The sequence below is a fragment of the Rhopalosiphum maidis genome, chromosome 4 (assembly GCF_003676215.2).
Source record: "Rhopalosiphum maidis isolate BTI-1 chromosome 4, ASM367621v3, whole genome shotgun sequence".
Taxonomy (NCBI): domain Eukaryota; kingdom Metazoa; phylum Arthropoda; class Insecta; order Hemiptera; family Aphididae; genus Rhopalosiphum; species Rhopalosiphum maidis.
Genome location: NC_040880.1, coordinates 48,350,409 through 48,367,950, shown reverse-complemented (window position 1 = coordinate 48,367,950; position 17,542 = coordinate 48,350,409). Strand labels below are relative to the sequence as shown.

Sequence of the window (17,542 nt, the reverse complement as noted above, 5' to 3'; positions counted from 1 at the left end):
TAGAGTAGGGGTCAGGTCAGTCAGTGATAGAACTTCGTGATATAGGCAAGTTTATATATTATATATATTATTTATGGAGTGAGCCAAAATATTAAATTAGAATATTAGGTAACTTCACATACATTTTCAATGTAGTTTTCACCAGTGTTGTGACAATGCGAATTTTTTTTTTCAATGATCCTATAAGTCATCTATAAATTTTTAAAAAATAAACTTAAGCACTTTTACACGCCATAAAATTCATATATCTAAATCGCGTGGAAATTGTATCATACAGTAGGTACGACAATAATGGAAAATGCTGTAATTAATGTTAAGTATAGTGTTAATCGTTTTTTTTTTTAAATTACGTACATAATAGTTTGGACTAGGTTGATAGTTGTCGATGGTATCCTCAGATGATGAAGACGATGACGACTGATGGTTGTCGACTACTTCTTGTTTCTGAAGTTTTAGGCATTCCAACGTCAACACCAACCGTACGGTTAACGAACCTCGATTGGAATCGTTCACTCGCACTAACCCCGTCTTTGCCTAATGGTATTATTAATTTTAGTTTTTGATCGAATTCAGTGTTCAATAGCGACGCAAAATCATTATGCGTAAATATATATTATATTATTACTTTAATTCCATCCAGACACTCCTCTTTTATATCCGATTCTTGGGTACTATTTAAATTCAGCCGCATAATTTCTCCGAGCTGATCACAACTGAAACAATACATATATAACATAAGAATTCGTTCATTATGAAAATATGAAATATTGGTAATATTTGTTATATTTTTTTTATTATTTATGCATAAAACAAAAAAAATTAACCATAGGAAAATAGTAGTAGTATATACCGTAATATAATATATTATTATAATATCAAATATTAAACAATATTATATGTACCTACTATATTAAGTAAGTACTTAAAGTACTTTATAAATTATACACAAACTGAATACACATATATGTTATTTGTACTATTCTGTGTTTAATTCATTTTAATATATAATTGAATATAAATAGAGGACAGATCAAAATTCACGTTACAGCTATTTTATCATATCATATAAATATAAAATATTCATAAAAGGGAAAATATTTCAATACAAAAGTTGTTTTATCTAGAAATGTTTAAAATGATAAGTCATTTTTAAATTTTTTTACAATATTTTAAGAAATTCAAATGAGAAACTATATATTTTGGAATCATAATAAAACGAAGAATTTTTTTCCGAGTATTTGGAATTTCGATACATAATTGTAATCGGTACTCGACTAGGTTACATTTTTTCATGAATATTTTATACAATTTGTCCATGTATATTTAGCCTATTTTAGCTTCTATAACTTTCGAGCCTTAGTTTTAATACTTATATATTTAAATTTTAAACGAGCAAAGTATAGTAAAACAACATTTTGCGAGGTATTTCTGTGCCACTTCACTCAGCTTATATAAACTTTAAAACTTTGGATACTCATAAGTTATAACTCTTTCCAAATTTCGATTTTTAAGAATCGAAATACTAAAAAATTGTTTTCATATCAACATTGCAAAAAAAAGTATAGGTTTTTATTTGAATTTCTTAAGTTAACTTCCAAAATCTTTTCTAAAATATTGTAAAATAAACATAAAAATTATTAATCATTTTTGATATTTTTATAAAAAAAAACTTTTGCACTAAACATTCTATAATATTATGAATATTTAAATGATAAAATGACTGCAACATAAATTTTGAATCACCTAGTATATATTATACTACAGTATTGAATAAATATAATATACAGAAATATACATATTATAATCAAATTATAATTATTCAACTACATCGCCAAAATGCAAAAACAATTTCATTGTATTTTGTGTATTTTTACGGGTTTTGTTTTTCGATAGGATTACATGCATTATCAGTATCTATGTATATGAAATACTAAAATATAGGTAAATTTATCTACCTAATAAATTCATTATACAATTTACTTGTATATAATTTGATGAATAAATCAATTAAAATATATTGTATTTTGGCGGTTTGTATATTTTTCGAGGGGGATCTATCCACAAAAAACATTTATCCCTGTTATATATGACGGTTTGGTAAGGGTTTTGTGTATTGTTAATGTAGTAAGCGGTTATTAATATGTATGATCTACTTGCAATGAAAAAAAAGAGTTAATGTATTTGTTGTAAAAAAAAATAAATACATTATTTAAAAACATGTGAAAAACATTTGATGTTTAATAAAGTGTTATGACTGCGAACACCAAAAATCGTTTTAGGGTGTTATGATAGCGATTGGATAAACTAAAACTCATAATATATATATATATAATAGGTATAAGACATATCAATAAAACTCATGATTTTGGGTAAAGTAAATATTTTCCGAGTAAACCCACATACTTACACTTAATTTTAGATTTTAAAAGGTAAAAATATTAGTGGAAATGAAATTTTTAAAATGGTTAATCTTCGGTACAATATCATCTATATAATCACGATAACCTTGTACTGAAAGTACTTGACCAATACTATAAAATAAATAATATAAAACACTCAAAATTATTATTGAATATTAATCGTTTTTAAAAATAGCGCAAAATAATAATAATCTAATCATTCGTTTACATTTTTTATAGATAAATAATTTCGTCGTAACTAATTATTTTGTCGATCTGTATATAGATTATCACTGAATATTATTACTCCCCCGTAATAATTACCTACTGCGCGTGGCAATAAAACGACGCGCGCGCGTAATGTGAAAACGGTAAACGGTTCGCAGTGTACAACCGATAAAAAAAAAAAAAAAATAATTTACTACACGACACGACACAAAGCGTGGGACAGCCCGCGATTGCCAGCCTAATTGCGAGAAAATATAGTTTTACGTCATAAAAATCGTTATACGCTCCGTTACACATTGACACATCCTCGTGACGTATTATGCGCGTATAATTTATAGTGGTACTTGGCGCGATAAACCGACACGAGAAAAGTGACGGCCTCGCAGTTCGAGGGCCGCACACCGCCGATATATACACCAACGCGATCGTGCTCAGAGTGGCGTGTACAGTCCGCCGCATCATCTGCAGGGTTTGTGACGGTCGAATACGAGCAAGACGTGCGCCACCACTGTAGATTAAAAAAAAAAAAAAAACGTCGAGTGTTTAATCGAACCCATATAATATAGTGCGGCGGGGGCGAAAAACGATTGATTTCCTGCAAAAGTCACACGGGGCCCGAGAGAAAAAATCTTAACGGTCCACAGGTCGCCCACATGCGAAAAAATTCGATTCCGATCACAATAATTAACATGTGTTCGCGCACGCAACAATATAATATACTCGTGTTTCCTCATACGCATACACACACACTCACGTGTATATTATATATATAATAATGTAATTTTAATAACTATATATATATTGTGTTATACATATTTGCGTGCGACCCCTTTCTCGAAAACTGCAGCACTCGCGACGAGGAGGACCATTCGCACATTATAATTATGTATACATGTACATCGATACGCGTAATAACAGTACATCGTCGTCATTCATATAATAATATATACATCGCAGTCGTCGATCGTGTCGTGTGCGGCGCGATGATAACTACCGCACACACAGTGGAGGGGATCGAGTCTCTCGACTAAATGTCTGGTGTTTGCGGACGTATTATTATTATTCAATATAACACACACACACACACACACACACAACAGCAATATACACGGTTATATTGCCGCCGGTATATATATATATATATATATAGTAAATGTGCGCACTGTATACATGTGAGGTCGAAGGGGTGGTTTTGGCGTGTGACCGTAGGCGGCGATCGAACACAATGGTTTTGCGTGCGTGTGTGATGTATATATACGCGCGCATGTGTACGTATGTGTGTGCCGCGGTCGCATATAGACGGGAACGGTCTCTCACCCCGAAAGCATTTTCTCCGGCGAAGAGTTCGTGGGAAATCGTGTCCGGAACTTCTCTCACACACCCCTTTGCGCGGCGTACCCTTATATATCGCCACTTTTACCCATCCACCCGCCGCGCCCACACAAACATTATATAATTACAAACATCGGACTTAATCTCGTGTGGCATATATACACGCGCGCGCGCGTAAAAATGTCGTACTTACGATTTACTCGTATTGTTGTTCGCCGTCTAACGACGAGTATAGAATTGTGTGTTTGCGTATTTGTGTACACCTTTTGTAAAATCTACAATACCTGATCCACCTCGCGCATATTATAATATATTATATCGTACACGGGCGCGTGTCCGACGTGTGCCTGATTGTAGCGATGCGATGTTTACAATAAAAGCCTCTGTCGGTCGTCACTGAACACGGCGATACTACATAATTACACGCGTTGACAACATATATTATGCACAAGCATATAGCCGTACTTAGTTATATAAGTATAGTCAGGTGCGATATTATTGTCTCGTGCGTTTTCCTTTCAGATATACTTATAATTAATAATAATCGTTTAATATACAATAAATGGAAATTCATTTCTTTTTGAAAAAAAAATTACCTACTCGTAAAAAAAATAATAGTAGGTTTAGTAATACGCGAATCTTACAAAATAAAACTGATAATAATGTTCTACACAATATATTATTATGTACTAAAACTGTCTAGTGTACCTATACAACAAGCACGTATACAAAAAAAATTTCTGTAGGGGGGGGGGGTGTACAAAATATAGCAATACAAATTGTGCCGCAACATAATACAAGAATATTTCCCTCGTTACTCGAAATTATATAGGGGGGTTTACCCCCCAACCCCCCTGTATACGTGCCTTATATACAATATAGCAGATGACTATATGTGAACACATAAAATGTTTACATGTATTAGTATATTTGATGGTATAAAATATATTTAATGTGATTATTATGCAGACGAGCGATTTCTTACATTCTATAGATATAATTATTTATATCGTTCCATTGAAAAAAAAATAATTAGATTTTAATTTGATGATAATGTGAATGAGACGAGACGCGTGCTAGACGTTGTGAGGAGTATAAAATAGGCTGACATGACACTCGGCACGCGCACAAATCGTCTCTGCTGCACGTGGTTAAACCGCAAGACACGCGCTCTTTATCATATTGTATAATAATATATAGGTATAGTAATCGTAATTCACGGAGTTCAACATCAATGTACGGTTTAATTTTTAAGACAAAACGAATTAAATAACGAACGGCGGACGGCTTTTACTTTATCAACAAGCCACTGCTGTTTTATAATTGTGTACTGCTATCCAAAATATGTTAATTCTGTAAGTTAAAAGAAAATTATAATAAATTAAATGCTTTTTTTGAGTAAATATATAATGTGAAAAAATATATTGAAGATTAATTACTTCATAAATAGTAATACCATTAGGAAATTAAATTAAAATCTAATTTTATGTACCTATTAATATAATGTGTAACTATATTACATTACACTAAATGTATTTTTTTTTAACTATATAGTAAAAAAGTATATTTTAATATACGCGAATACAACCATAATTTATTAAACATAGCATAAATCCAAAGACCAAACTGATAGGTTGGATTATAAATATTATATTATAGTCTACAATTATATATCCAGCCCGAACCCTAAATGTTAATTATTACTATTGAATACATATTTCATTCGAATTATTAAGTAATTAAAAAGCCAATATGAGCAATAAAATATTGGAGCAACAGCAAAAATCAAACAAAAATAAATACCTATTTTAAATTTTTCAACCTAATTTTTGTTTATAGGTACATAATAAATAAATAGAAAATATTTTTTTTATTACATAATAAATACATAGGAATTAATATATTGTACTGTTTTAAAAAAATACGATGGAAAATATAGGACGGATATTCCTTATAAACCTTGTTAAAATTAATTATTAACATATTATATTACATGTATGTATATAATTGTTGTAAATAATAATGAAAAAACAAGCCTTTTTCATAGGCTGATATATATAATTTTTTATAAGGACCTCAAATGCTGTAATAGATTTATTTATTTTTGGAATATTGAATTGATCTATAACAAATAAATATTGTTCAAAATAAAATAATTATTTTCTTTTGCTAGAATCTAATAATTCTAAAAAGTTCTTTGATATCAATTATTTAAATTATCAATCAACATCAAGCAGTTTAAAATAGTAATTAAAGTTAAAGTATTTTATAATTTATAATTTTAAATAATATTACAATACAGTTTTATTAAAATTATGTTTGCCGTCAGCTTTAAAATTTTCATATTTTAATGTAATAATTATTTATATAACTGTCAGCTAAGTTACAGAGTGTGGTCACTGGCCAGTGTGGGCTTATATATTTACGATTTATAATATAAAACAGACATGAGCGTTATATTTTAATAAAACCCACCTAGCATGTACTATTCCGTAAATAAAATTTTGAATTCAATATCCAACATATCTACATCATTATTAAGAAAATTATTATTATTAATCAATTTTTATTGAAATATATATAATTTAGACTTGCACAATAAAAAAATTAGTTAGCCGCGAATTGTCAAGTATTCGAATTGGAAAAGTCAATACCCCATTAACAAAATATAGTATATACATATACTAGTTGGATATTAGTAAATATACTAATACAAATGATTAAATGACATAAGCCTATAATATATATTATCGTAAATATAAAGATATAACATATAAATACACTTAACTCATCATTCACAAACATTTAGATGTTTGATGTACGGATAATGCTAGGTATAGAGTTATTAACAAAAGTACTATTATACAATATTAAACGGATGATGCAACGATCTATTAAATACTGCAATGATATTAAAATCAATCCTAAGTGAGATAATAATGTGTTTTTTCATTTATAGATTTATAATACTATTATTTTGAATGTTCTGATTGAAATATTAAATCAATTTTTGGAGATAATTAGGCAAGGGTGTACATAATATAATCGTAACAAAAAATTAATTATAACAATTTTAAAAAAATGCGTACGTGATAAACGTTCTAAAAAAAAAAAAATGATTTGATATTACGCTATTTGAAAGGCTGAAATTAATTTATATTTCGTGTTTAAACTTCTAAAGTTTATAGGTGCTTATATAAATTTACTCACTTTTACGGTAAAATGAAAACTATTTCGTAAGTTTTCTTTTTTATCTGGTTTTAAAAAGTTTCCAACGTTAAAATGATAAAATTACATATATTATATAAATATATAATAATAACTTTAGTTTAATTGAATACATTTTAAAACTATTTTTATAATTAAATGTATGTGATACTATATCATTCTTAAATAAAATATTTCAATATAATATGTTAGTATGGTATTGCCGTCGCACCGGCGCCGGTCTATTTTTACGAATTATATGATTTTTTATCATTTAAAAATAAGCTTTTCTCGACTTATGATGCAACAATGTATCCTACTATCCTCGCTTTGGCGTTCTGTAGTAAATAATAATATATATGTCGACTGTTAAATGTATCTCATCATTAGGGCTAGAATTTCTATACATTTGCATATTTTTTCCCTTATGTCCTAATTGATTGGTTGTCAGATTTGCCCACAATTTGGCTCATTCTCGAATAAATAGAACAATTATTTATTTTTGTATATTTTGAATATAATGCATTATATAATTGCATATAAATATATACATTTTTGAGAATCTTGTTAGTTTTAAATGGTATTTATTAAATGAACGTTTATAATATTACTGGGTTATTTGTCGAGTTGTCGTAAATATACTATATACGTGTACCAATCTTAACTAAAATGGACTTAGTACTAAAGAAGAATAGGGATTCAAAACACTTCTAAAAATGTGTAGCATTATAAACGGCGAATATGAAACAGAAGAAAAATATGTTAATATTACTTTAAATCCAGGATAAATCGCGTCTTTTAAATATGCTCCAACAACATCGTGTGATGTGGAAAGGAATTTCAGCCAATATAAATCTATTCTTCGATCTAATCACCGATCGTTCACATTAGAATATTAAAAAAAACATCTAATAATAGTATATAATAACCACGGTTGATTATTAACACTAATAACAATAAATAATAAGTAATAATATAAACAAATATTTGTGTAATAAAAAATAATACATACTAATATTTTAAAAAATATTGTTTTTGTATATTTTGGTAAATAATAAATTCATATTTTACAATTTTTTACTGCGTAGAAATCCTAACCCTATTCATAATTAAATACCTATAAGTCACTTTAATGGATGCGTTAAATAGGAATTGAATGGTATTAAGTATATAAAATGAACTAAAACATCAAACGAGCGAAATAATTTATAGCAAAATTAAGATTTTATGTTAAATCATATTTCATATACATTTTAAAGATATGGGAATGTTCACGCATTATATTTTGTTTTTTTTTTTTTATCGAATAACAATTTTTATGCATCGTCATTTATACACAATTTTTAAGAATGTCTAATCATTAATCAACCAAAAAATCAACGAAAATCCCGATAATTGTACCTACCGTTTATTTGTATGTGCCAAAACAGATACAACCATTACAACCTATTTAATGTAACCGGCTATGTTATATAATTTCGTTAAGTACTAAGTAGTGTACTATCATAAGACATAATAATAAAACTATATTATAACATTTATAACTAACAAATGATTAGAATTGTTATTTATTACACACGAGTGTAATACCAAGTATTGGAAACAAAACAACGTTTATAATATTATTTACCAGATACCCGAACGATCGTACATAGCTCACCGTACGGCGTGCACTATATGGAGTATCGTAAAATATAAATTATCAAAGCTCGCTGACCGTAATAAATATATATTATATAAATGTATTACGTTGGATATAACGCGAACATTATTTGGATGACGGGTATTTTATCTAATCAAAAATATAGAAATACATTTCTATATTTTACACAAATATTAAAAGGGTTAGTAATAATGAAAAAATAGTAATCAAAATTGAGGATTATGTGATATGATGTTAGCGAAAGCTTAATTTTAAAACTAGACAAATATTAATATGATATTATATTGATGGGCGATGATCAATATGAAATCCCATACTCGGCGAAAATGTCAACAATGACAAGCCCATTAAAAATCACCTAAAATTATATTTTGTGTATGCTCCCAAAACGGCACAAAAAGTGACTGATTTATAGTGACTTTTGATAGAACGCCCATTTTGTGACATTGATAGTTTTATTCGTATTCGATCTCGCAGTATTATTATTATATTATCGCAGTCGATTAACGATTGTAAATTTTAACGTTTAAGATTCCGTTTGGTAAATTATAGGTCGGCACACGTACGCGAACGACGCGTTTGATTGCAGAGGTGAAACCAAAGGTGTATACTCGTATACTTAAACTTTGTGCGCCACGATTGAAAAACTTTGACGAAAGATCCAAACCGTGTTTGCGTGGGATGATGTGTGTATGTGTATATATATATATATATATATATATATATATATATATATTATTTATATTCGATACATATCGGCCGCCTCCGCGACCACCCTATCCGTTCAATCTACTCTCCGTATCCCATATCACGTTACGAAGCCCAAAAACTTTTCTCGATATCGTCTCAACTTTTACTTACATTATAAATTGTATACGCGTTGGCATGTTTACCAGATTCGATAACCAACAAATCGAAGTCGTCTTGATACCGAAAACAGACAGAAAAACATAAAATACTATGCTATGACTATAATACGGTTTAATATTATTATCACGTGAGTATAATAATTAGCGTTGTTTGTTGTACACATTACGAACGTGCGGTGTGTATACTGCGGCCAACGGACCGAATTGAATAAATTCACAGGTGCACGGTGCACAAGAATTATACCGATAAACTGACATGTTGTAACCGTTTGAGTACACCATTTATATAATACAATATATATAATATATGTGTATACTTTTATATACTTATATGTATGCACTATAGTATATAAATATATTCTGTATTATTATAAATTATAATATAGCTGCGTGGGGTCGACCATGCAAAAACCACTTTGTGATATATATTTTATAAGTGCGTTATGTTGCATTTTTTTCAACGATATCCACTAAGTATACTGTATATCGTCCCTTATTAGACGTGGTAGGTACGTTGTAAACGTATATTACACAACACGTGTACAGTGTACAACGGTAAAAGCATTTATTATTGTTACTTATATAAATTATAATGAACGATGTATGCACGGCAATTTGATAAAGCGAGGGTGAATTATTTATACCTAATATAAATATAATATGTAATAACGTACTTTTACTTGTACATACTATATAGTTCCTATCACCTATATGGGATGTTGCCAAACCTTTAAATTTAATTTTCATGTAAATAAAATTGAAAATGTTTGGTTTATAGTACTTTTCATGTATTACGTATATTTCGATACCATTCAACCATTATACAACGAATAAAAATATTTCAAACACATAATATGAGCGTAACATCAATAAACGCTAAAACATTTAAAACTTAACATTCAAATATTACATACTATACAGTGGAGCTAGTATTAAAAGGACGTTATAGAACAGTTTATAGTACTTATATTGCATACGAAATACCGAATCGCACATGAAATAATGTTGATAGATGTCATAGAAAGCGACTTTCAGCGTTCAATCGCTAAACGAATGGAATATTATCCCATACCGGCCATAACCAATAAACGCGGTCACGATTTCAGTTTTAATAATAGTTAGGTATCTAAAAGTCTACTATACGGTCGTATACCCAACTCCGCTGTAAAAATGAAAATCGAATATCAAATATTCGTAACAAAATCAAGTATATAATACGTATACTCGCGTCTCTTTTCGACTTCACACAACGGATGGCTGCGTGTCGCGTGATACGAGCTTTCATAAATAATAGAGACGGCGAGCAATCTATAATTCACCAAAAATAAACATGTCGGATTTTTCGTAAAAATAAAAATTCCGAAGACTTTAAAGTTTGGCATTTCGTTTCGACAATTCACGATTTCGACGGTATATACTTCTAACGACAATAATACGGAACTTTTTGACTGTTAACCGTCAAACGGTTTCGATCGACGTTCCGCCACATCGTATAGGTTATACTTAAAATAAACGCTATTCGAAATGAATCGAATGCACCACCGAATCGTCACTCGAATCGCACGCAAATATCACCGGCTCACTGCGGTTCTGCGGACTATATTACGTGTGTCAACGGTATCTCTTATTGTTACAAATCGTTAAATCGAAGTCAATAACCATATTAGCGGATCGCACGTGCGACCACTGCGGCGAAAACGACGACGTTTAATGACAACACCGTCTGCACCAGTAGTTGGCATTTAAATATTATTATTATATGTTTTTAAAAGCGCCACGAGTCCGCTTGTAATATAATATATAATAACGTGCGCGCTCGACCGCCACACATCAGTGTACATCACACCTATTAATACAAAATAATAAGTGTCGGACTCGGGCTGATCACGTGCCCGCCGGCGATTTGCACACACTTACATCGCCGCGCGACGGACGTCGTCGGACGTTTTGTCCGGCCGCGCGATAACGGCGGGGCGGCGACGGCGAAGACGTGTGGACCGTTTATACAAAATACATATATACGATGTACACACACTCGCCGGCGCGATAACGTCGCGGTGTCGCGTGTGCGTGTGCGTGTGCGTGTATAATATTATTACCGTATACGCACACCCACATACGTACGCGCGCGCGCGCGCGCGCACTCGGAACCGGATGGTCGTACCGCGGTGCGCGAGTGAGAAGGGACGCCCTTCCGGTTTTCGTTTTCGACTCTATTTGATTTTTTTTTTTCGGTGGTGGGGGGTGGCCGTCGTCGCGGCGTGGGGCGTCCGGACGGCGTTCGCCCGACGTACGGCCGCCGGTCGTCCACGCGCCACGGCAGTCGTCCGGCTCACGTCGTACACGTCGCGCACACGTTCGCCCGCGTATTTAATATAATATACACACACTGCGCACCGCCGCCGCGACAACAAGTGGTCCGCGACGAGACCGTTTCCTTAAAGATAAAACCGCAAACAAGGGACCGTAGCACGTGACCCCTTCCTCCCGCCGTCAATAACTGCACTTACCGGGCGGTTATTTATTTTTTTCTTCATATTTTTTAAATTCAACCGCCAAAGTGGCTAACCACAACCATCACCACCATGACCTGCGGTCCGTCGCAGCCGCCGCTGCCGTCGCGTACCCGGACGCACGGCCTAACGATTACTTGGGCTACTGCGACCCGGCCGCCGTCAACTTGTGGCGCATGGTGGTGCCCCGCGGGGGCGGTCCGGCTCATCATCCGGATTCCGTCGCATCGTATCAACCGCCGACCACAGCTGCCGCTACCGCCGAGCCCCCCCACTGGGGCTACGGACCGTGGAGTTCGATGCCCGCGCCACCGCCGACTTCTCGACACCATCAGCAAGGCGTCAAAAGACATTTCAACGAGAGCGACGATTGCGACGATGCGTTTTCTGAGGAGTCCAGCAAAGACCAGTAAGTACACTTATGTCCTATATATATATATATATATATACACTTGTAACACCCGTCTTCAAGTCTCACGGTAAATAATCCGACCGAACGATTTTGAGGATATTTTCAAATATTTTTTCTGATTATAATATGATATAAAATTATTATGACACGGAAATTTAAAAAAAAAAAATATTCCGAAATTTTTTGACTTGTTTTTAAATTATTTTACTCACACTTTTTTTTCAATTTTCCCATAGTTGTTCTTCACCTGGAGACGGAACTGACACGCCCCACATGCTTACCCGGAAAAAACGCCGGGGCATCATCGAAAAAAGACGTCGCGACCGCATCAACACCAGTCTGTCAGAACTCAGACGGCTTGTGCCCACGGCGTACGAAAAACAGGGTTCGGCCAAACTGGAAAAGGCCGAAATCTTACAGCTCACGGTCGATCATTTGAAAATGATTCACGCAAAAGGTAAATCACTTGCTTACAAACGATATTTGTTGTAATTATATAATATTAGTAGGTACGTTTAATATATATATTTATCAAAGTTATAATAGACTTAACTCACGAATTCGTAAAGTATTTCGGTTTTCTACTTCGATTTTTTTAAACTATTTAAGTCTTTTAATTCAACCTTGATGGATTTCCTATATAGCCATATATAGGTTAACATATTTGTATGCAATAATATAAATAAGTATTTATTTCTTTATCATTTTTTAATAACTTAATAATAATAATGTAATTAAAGGTTGGAGTCCAGTTGTTCGTATCGTTGGTGCTTGAAATAAAATAATCGTAGTACGATACCATATTATTGAGGTTTTTGTCTAATTTTCCGGTCGCATATCCCATTTACGATTTGTCGTTGCGCGAGTACGTTAAATTATATTTAAGCAGTGGTTGTCTTCGTCGTTGACGTTGACTGCGTTATACGCTACTATTACACCAGTACGCCAGTACACCTGCCTCTTGCCGACTTCCCGTCGTAGTAGCATAATATTAAACAAAAGGTGTACATGCATAACTACTTACCGCCGGCAAAGGGTTATAGGATCCGAGTAGTACGCAGTACGTACGATGTAAATAAGTATTCAGTCTATTAACTCGACATATCCTGTTCCTCGGCGACAAGTGCCCGCCGTAGTGGAACACGCGCGCATACAACCATAATAATAAATTTGATCACCATTATAATACACAACGATGATAATGTCACACGTTGTGACCATGGACAACTGCGTTTTAATGATATTATTTTTTCACAAAAAAACCTTCTTTTCGTCTATACGTTAGGTTTGGATTTAACGACTAGATTAAAATATGTCGACTTAGTTCATTAATACCGATCTAGATATTATCAATGTATACTTAGTATATGGGTCAATGTATTATGCAATATATAAGTGTAAAAGATATTTCAGTGGACATTGTAAGTCAATAGGTAATAGATAGATTATATTATTATATGAAAATACTTTTCATTATTATTATTCCACGCGATCTTGTCACGGTTTTGTGTTAAATAGACATGCCACACGCGCGGCGATCAGGTGTTTTCGACCGTGTGAATTAAGACTTATCCCGATTTTGGCTTGTGTCCGCGTATATTGTTAACTCACTTACTTGTATTTATTTATTTTTTTTAATTTATTGATCAAAATTAAATCGCGATATCCCGAAGGGGGTGGTAATACGGACAGATTATATACCATATATACACATTACCGTGAGAACGTGATTCCGTGTCAGCTGCCCCTCGTCGGTCGCAAATCGGCGCCACCCTTTTCCCACGATTCGCCACCAACCACGGCCGTTTTGACGAGCATCGTCGCATTTTAGACGGCAGCCCCCGCGCGCGTGTATATTTATACGCAAACACCACCGATCACACAGCGATTTATTGTTTGTTATTATTATTATTACTATTATTACCATTATTACCCGCAAACTCGTAAATCGGCCGTGAACGTAATCGTGGGAGTACCTATTATCCGATTACAATCTTTAAACAATATGATATAAAATAAGATACTTATAATAGTTTTGCGTTAACCCGTGTTCCAAAAATTAAATACATTTAAGTAATCTTGTAAGTATCATTTTATACAGAAGTTACGTAAATATGATGTCTAAAAAAAATACCTTAAAATTACGTATACGCGATAATTTAAATTTTATAAACGATGTTTAAAAATAGTCGTATTTATTAGACGTGTAACATTCAAAAAATAAAATTAAACGTTTATAAACTATAGTTTAGAAAACTGCAAGAATATAGCCAGATAAGCTATAAACCTGTGATCGTGTATAAAAATTGTTTGTTCACACTCAATTAAATTGCAATTAGTGGTGAAGTTTAACTAAGTTTTTTTGAATGGGTGTTTGTGGGTCATATTGCGGTTTATTGTAATTCAATTTTTAATAATAATTTATAAAAACAATTTAATAGCGGATATGTTTAGGTAGTATAATAAATATGTATAGTAATAATATAGGCTAGTCCTGCAGGATGTTGGACATAAAATTTTTGCACTGTCTGTACCAAGTTTATCACAAAATATATACATATAATATACAATCAGTAATAAGTTCAATAAAATACGTCATGTATATTTAAGTAATAAGTATAGTTATTATAACTTTGTAAAATATGTATAAAATCGTATAATACGCTAGTACCTACTTACTAATGATTTTAAACTTCAGAACTTTAATTTTTGAAAAACGATAAAATAGCGAATCGTCAAATATAATAATAATTACTAACATGGTTTGTTTTTTCTTCCCGTGCAGGTTTAGACACGTTGGCTTACGATCCGTCCAAGTACGCGATGGATTACCACAATATCGGGTTCAGGGAATGCGCCAACGAGGTGGCTAGGTACTTGGAGTCGGTGGAAGGCATGAACGGTCGGGACCCACTGCGCGAACGTCTACTGTCGCACTTACAGTACTTTGCTGCACAACGCGAGTATGCGGCCAAGTCACCGGCCGCTGCGGCACACCACAACGCGCCGCCACCGCCGCCGCCGCCAGGTTGGTACGGTGGTCATCACGTTGGGGCGCCGCCGCCGCCACCGCCGCCACCACCGCCGACCATTCCGCCGGTGCACCATTACCCGTCGACGACGTCACCTCACCAACAACAACAGCAACCGCCGTCGCTGACCCTTCCCCCGCCGCCGCCACCGCCCAGCCACAACAACAACAATTACGAGACGTCAGCAACGGCCGCGGACGGCATCAAATCTGCGGCCGAAGCGGACGCAGCCGGCCTCACCACCCTGTCGTCCGTCCCGGCGGACTATCATCATCACCACCACCATCACCAACAGCAGCGACAACACGAACAGCAGCACCATCATCGCGGTCGCGACGACTACCAGCACCAACACCAGCACGGCGGCGGCGCCGGCAACCAATTGCACAACTTGCAACCCGTTCAACCGCCACCGCAGCCGCCGTCGAGCTATCACGACGATGCAGCCATGCACCAACAGCACCATCACCAACAACAACAGCAGTATCAACCCGATTCGTCCGTTTCCGCGCAGATGAAACCATATAGGCCCTGGGGCGCTGAAGTGGCGTACTAAATAGCGTTTATATCGCTCATCTCGTTAGTACCTATTGACAATAAGTGGCATACGCACTATACTGTATTATAGTGTATGACAACTCAATGAGAGTTTTTTTTCTCTTGAATTTTTTTACTGTGAATTATTACCTAATTATTATCGTGAACCGTATTCTAGTCAACAACCCTAACCAAAGCCATTTTCGTTTTTTGTACTTATACATAATATATAGCAATAATATTGTAATTACTCGCAATTGCATCGGATAAATATATCGTCCTACTCCGCGCGTTAATGTTTGGTGTTCCCTATTCATCATATAAATATATTGTATCATTTAATAATTAACGCGTTGTGGGGAAATGCAATCGACGAGTGACATTTTTTTTTTAAGTTTTATGTTTATTTTTTTGTATATTTTTAGAGTCTTATAACATACAGAGAGTTGTACGTATTTTGGACACGTACGATAATCCTATACTTTTATTTTTATTAATGATATTTATAATGATTATATTTTGTACGATATGACAAGAAATTATTTGTTAACGTATTGTTTTGTATAATTTACACGAAAATATAATACATATATATTTTTTTAAATCAAATAACTGTTTATTTATGAATCCTTATCACGTCTTGTACTTAATATTATATTATACAACGCGTAAGAATTTTGAATCACAGCTTTACATTTTTTATTTTCATTAAAAAACAATAAACTAGCAGTTTATATGACGAATACTATGACGTCATTGGCTATTGATAATCAAGATGATCGTATATCACATTACACAGCAGTAGTATACATCACAAAGATCGAATCACTATATAGAATATTATATATATAGCTGCTTTGATTACTTCGAAGGCGGGTTGTTACACACCAAGCATTAAAAATATATACAACTATTGTGTTCGATTCTGTTTTCAATAATATTTCATAAAGAGAGGATTAGCTGAGCTCGTTTGAAAATAAAAACCATACTACGCGTTTACGTGCATATATAAAATACATAATATGCTATTCTTTTGAAGCTTTGCGCGGCGTTACGTCGGTCGCGTGTCTTTCTCATTAGTCTAAACTTGTTAAGGGCCGGTAATCCCGAAAAAGCAACGACGTATTATTAGCTATTTTTTTATTTTTAAATAAATAAATGAGTTACCCCCGTTTTCGAAATAGTAAACTAAAGGTTGTTTTTGTTGCCCGGGCCAGTCATTCTCAGAGGGTGGCGGTGAACCGGTTATTACTTGTGTATGTAAATTTCTCACGTTAAATCCCTTCATTAAAAATCGCACGCGTTTACTATTTGAATATAAGTAAAAACATTTTGCAATAGTAAAGTGCG

The 17,542-nt window shown here is 33.5% G+C and overlaps 2 protein-coding genes across 2 annotated transcripts in view; one reads left to right on the top strand and one right to left on the bottom strand.

The window, feature by feature from the left end:
- The window catches only part of LOC113555848 (gamma-2-syntrophin), a 41,432-nt gene that overhangs the window by 8,619 nt on the left and 15,271 nt on the right, over positions 1-17,542 (bottom strand). Inside the window, exons 2-3 of the mRNA XM_026960412.1 lie at positions 626-713; positions 355-534 (exon numbers count right to left, since the gene is read on the bottom strand). Of these exons, the coding sequence (XP_026816213.1) occupies positions 355-534; positions 626-691 (246 nt within the window). The 5' untranslated portion in view covers positions 692-713. The remainder of the gene's footprint in view (positions 1-354; positions 535-625; positions 714-17,542) is intronic.
- On the top strand, positions 12,028-16,746 carry LOC113555849 (hairy/enhancer-of-split related with YRPW motif protein-like). Its single transcript, XM_026960413.1, has 3 exons — positions 12,028-12,620; positions 12,860-13,080; positions 15,409-16,746. Exons 1-3 carry the CDS (start codon positions 12,388-12,390, stop codon positions 16,209-16,211), a joined length of 1,257 nt encoding a protein of 418 aa, XP_026816214.1. The 5' UTR covers positions 12,028-12,387; the 3' UTR covers positions 16,212-16,746.

Bases quoted from the DNA above. Each gene is read 5' to 3' on its own strand.
- LOC113555849 (XM_026960413.1), top strand. From the start codon at position 12,388: ATGGTGGTGCCCCGCGGGGGCGGTCCGGCTCATCATCCGGATTCCGTC. The intron at 12,621-12,859 runs GTAAGTACACTT...ATTTTCCCATAG, and splicing joins GAGGAGTCCAGCAAAGACCA to TTGTTCTTCACCTGGAGACG. The intron at 13,081-15,408 runs GTAAATCACTTG...CTTCCCGTGCAG, and splicing joins GAAAATGATTCACGCAAAAG to GTTTAGACACGTTGGCTTAC.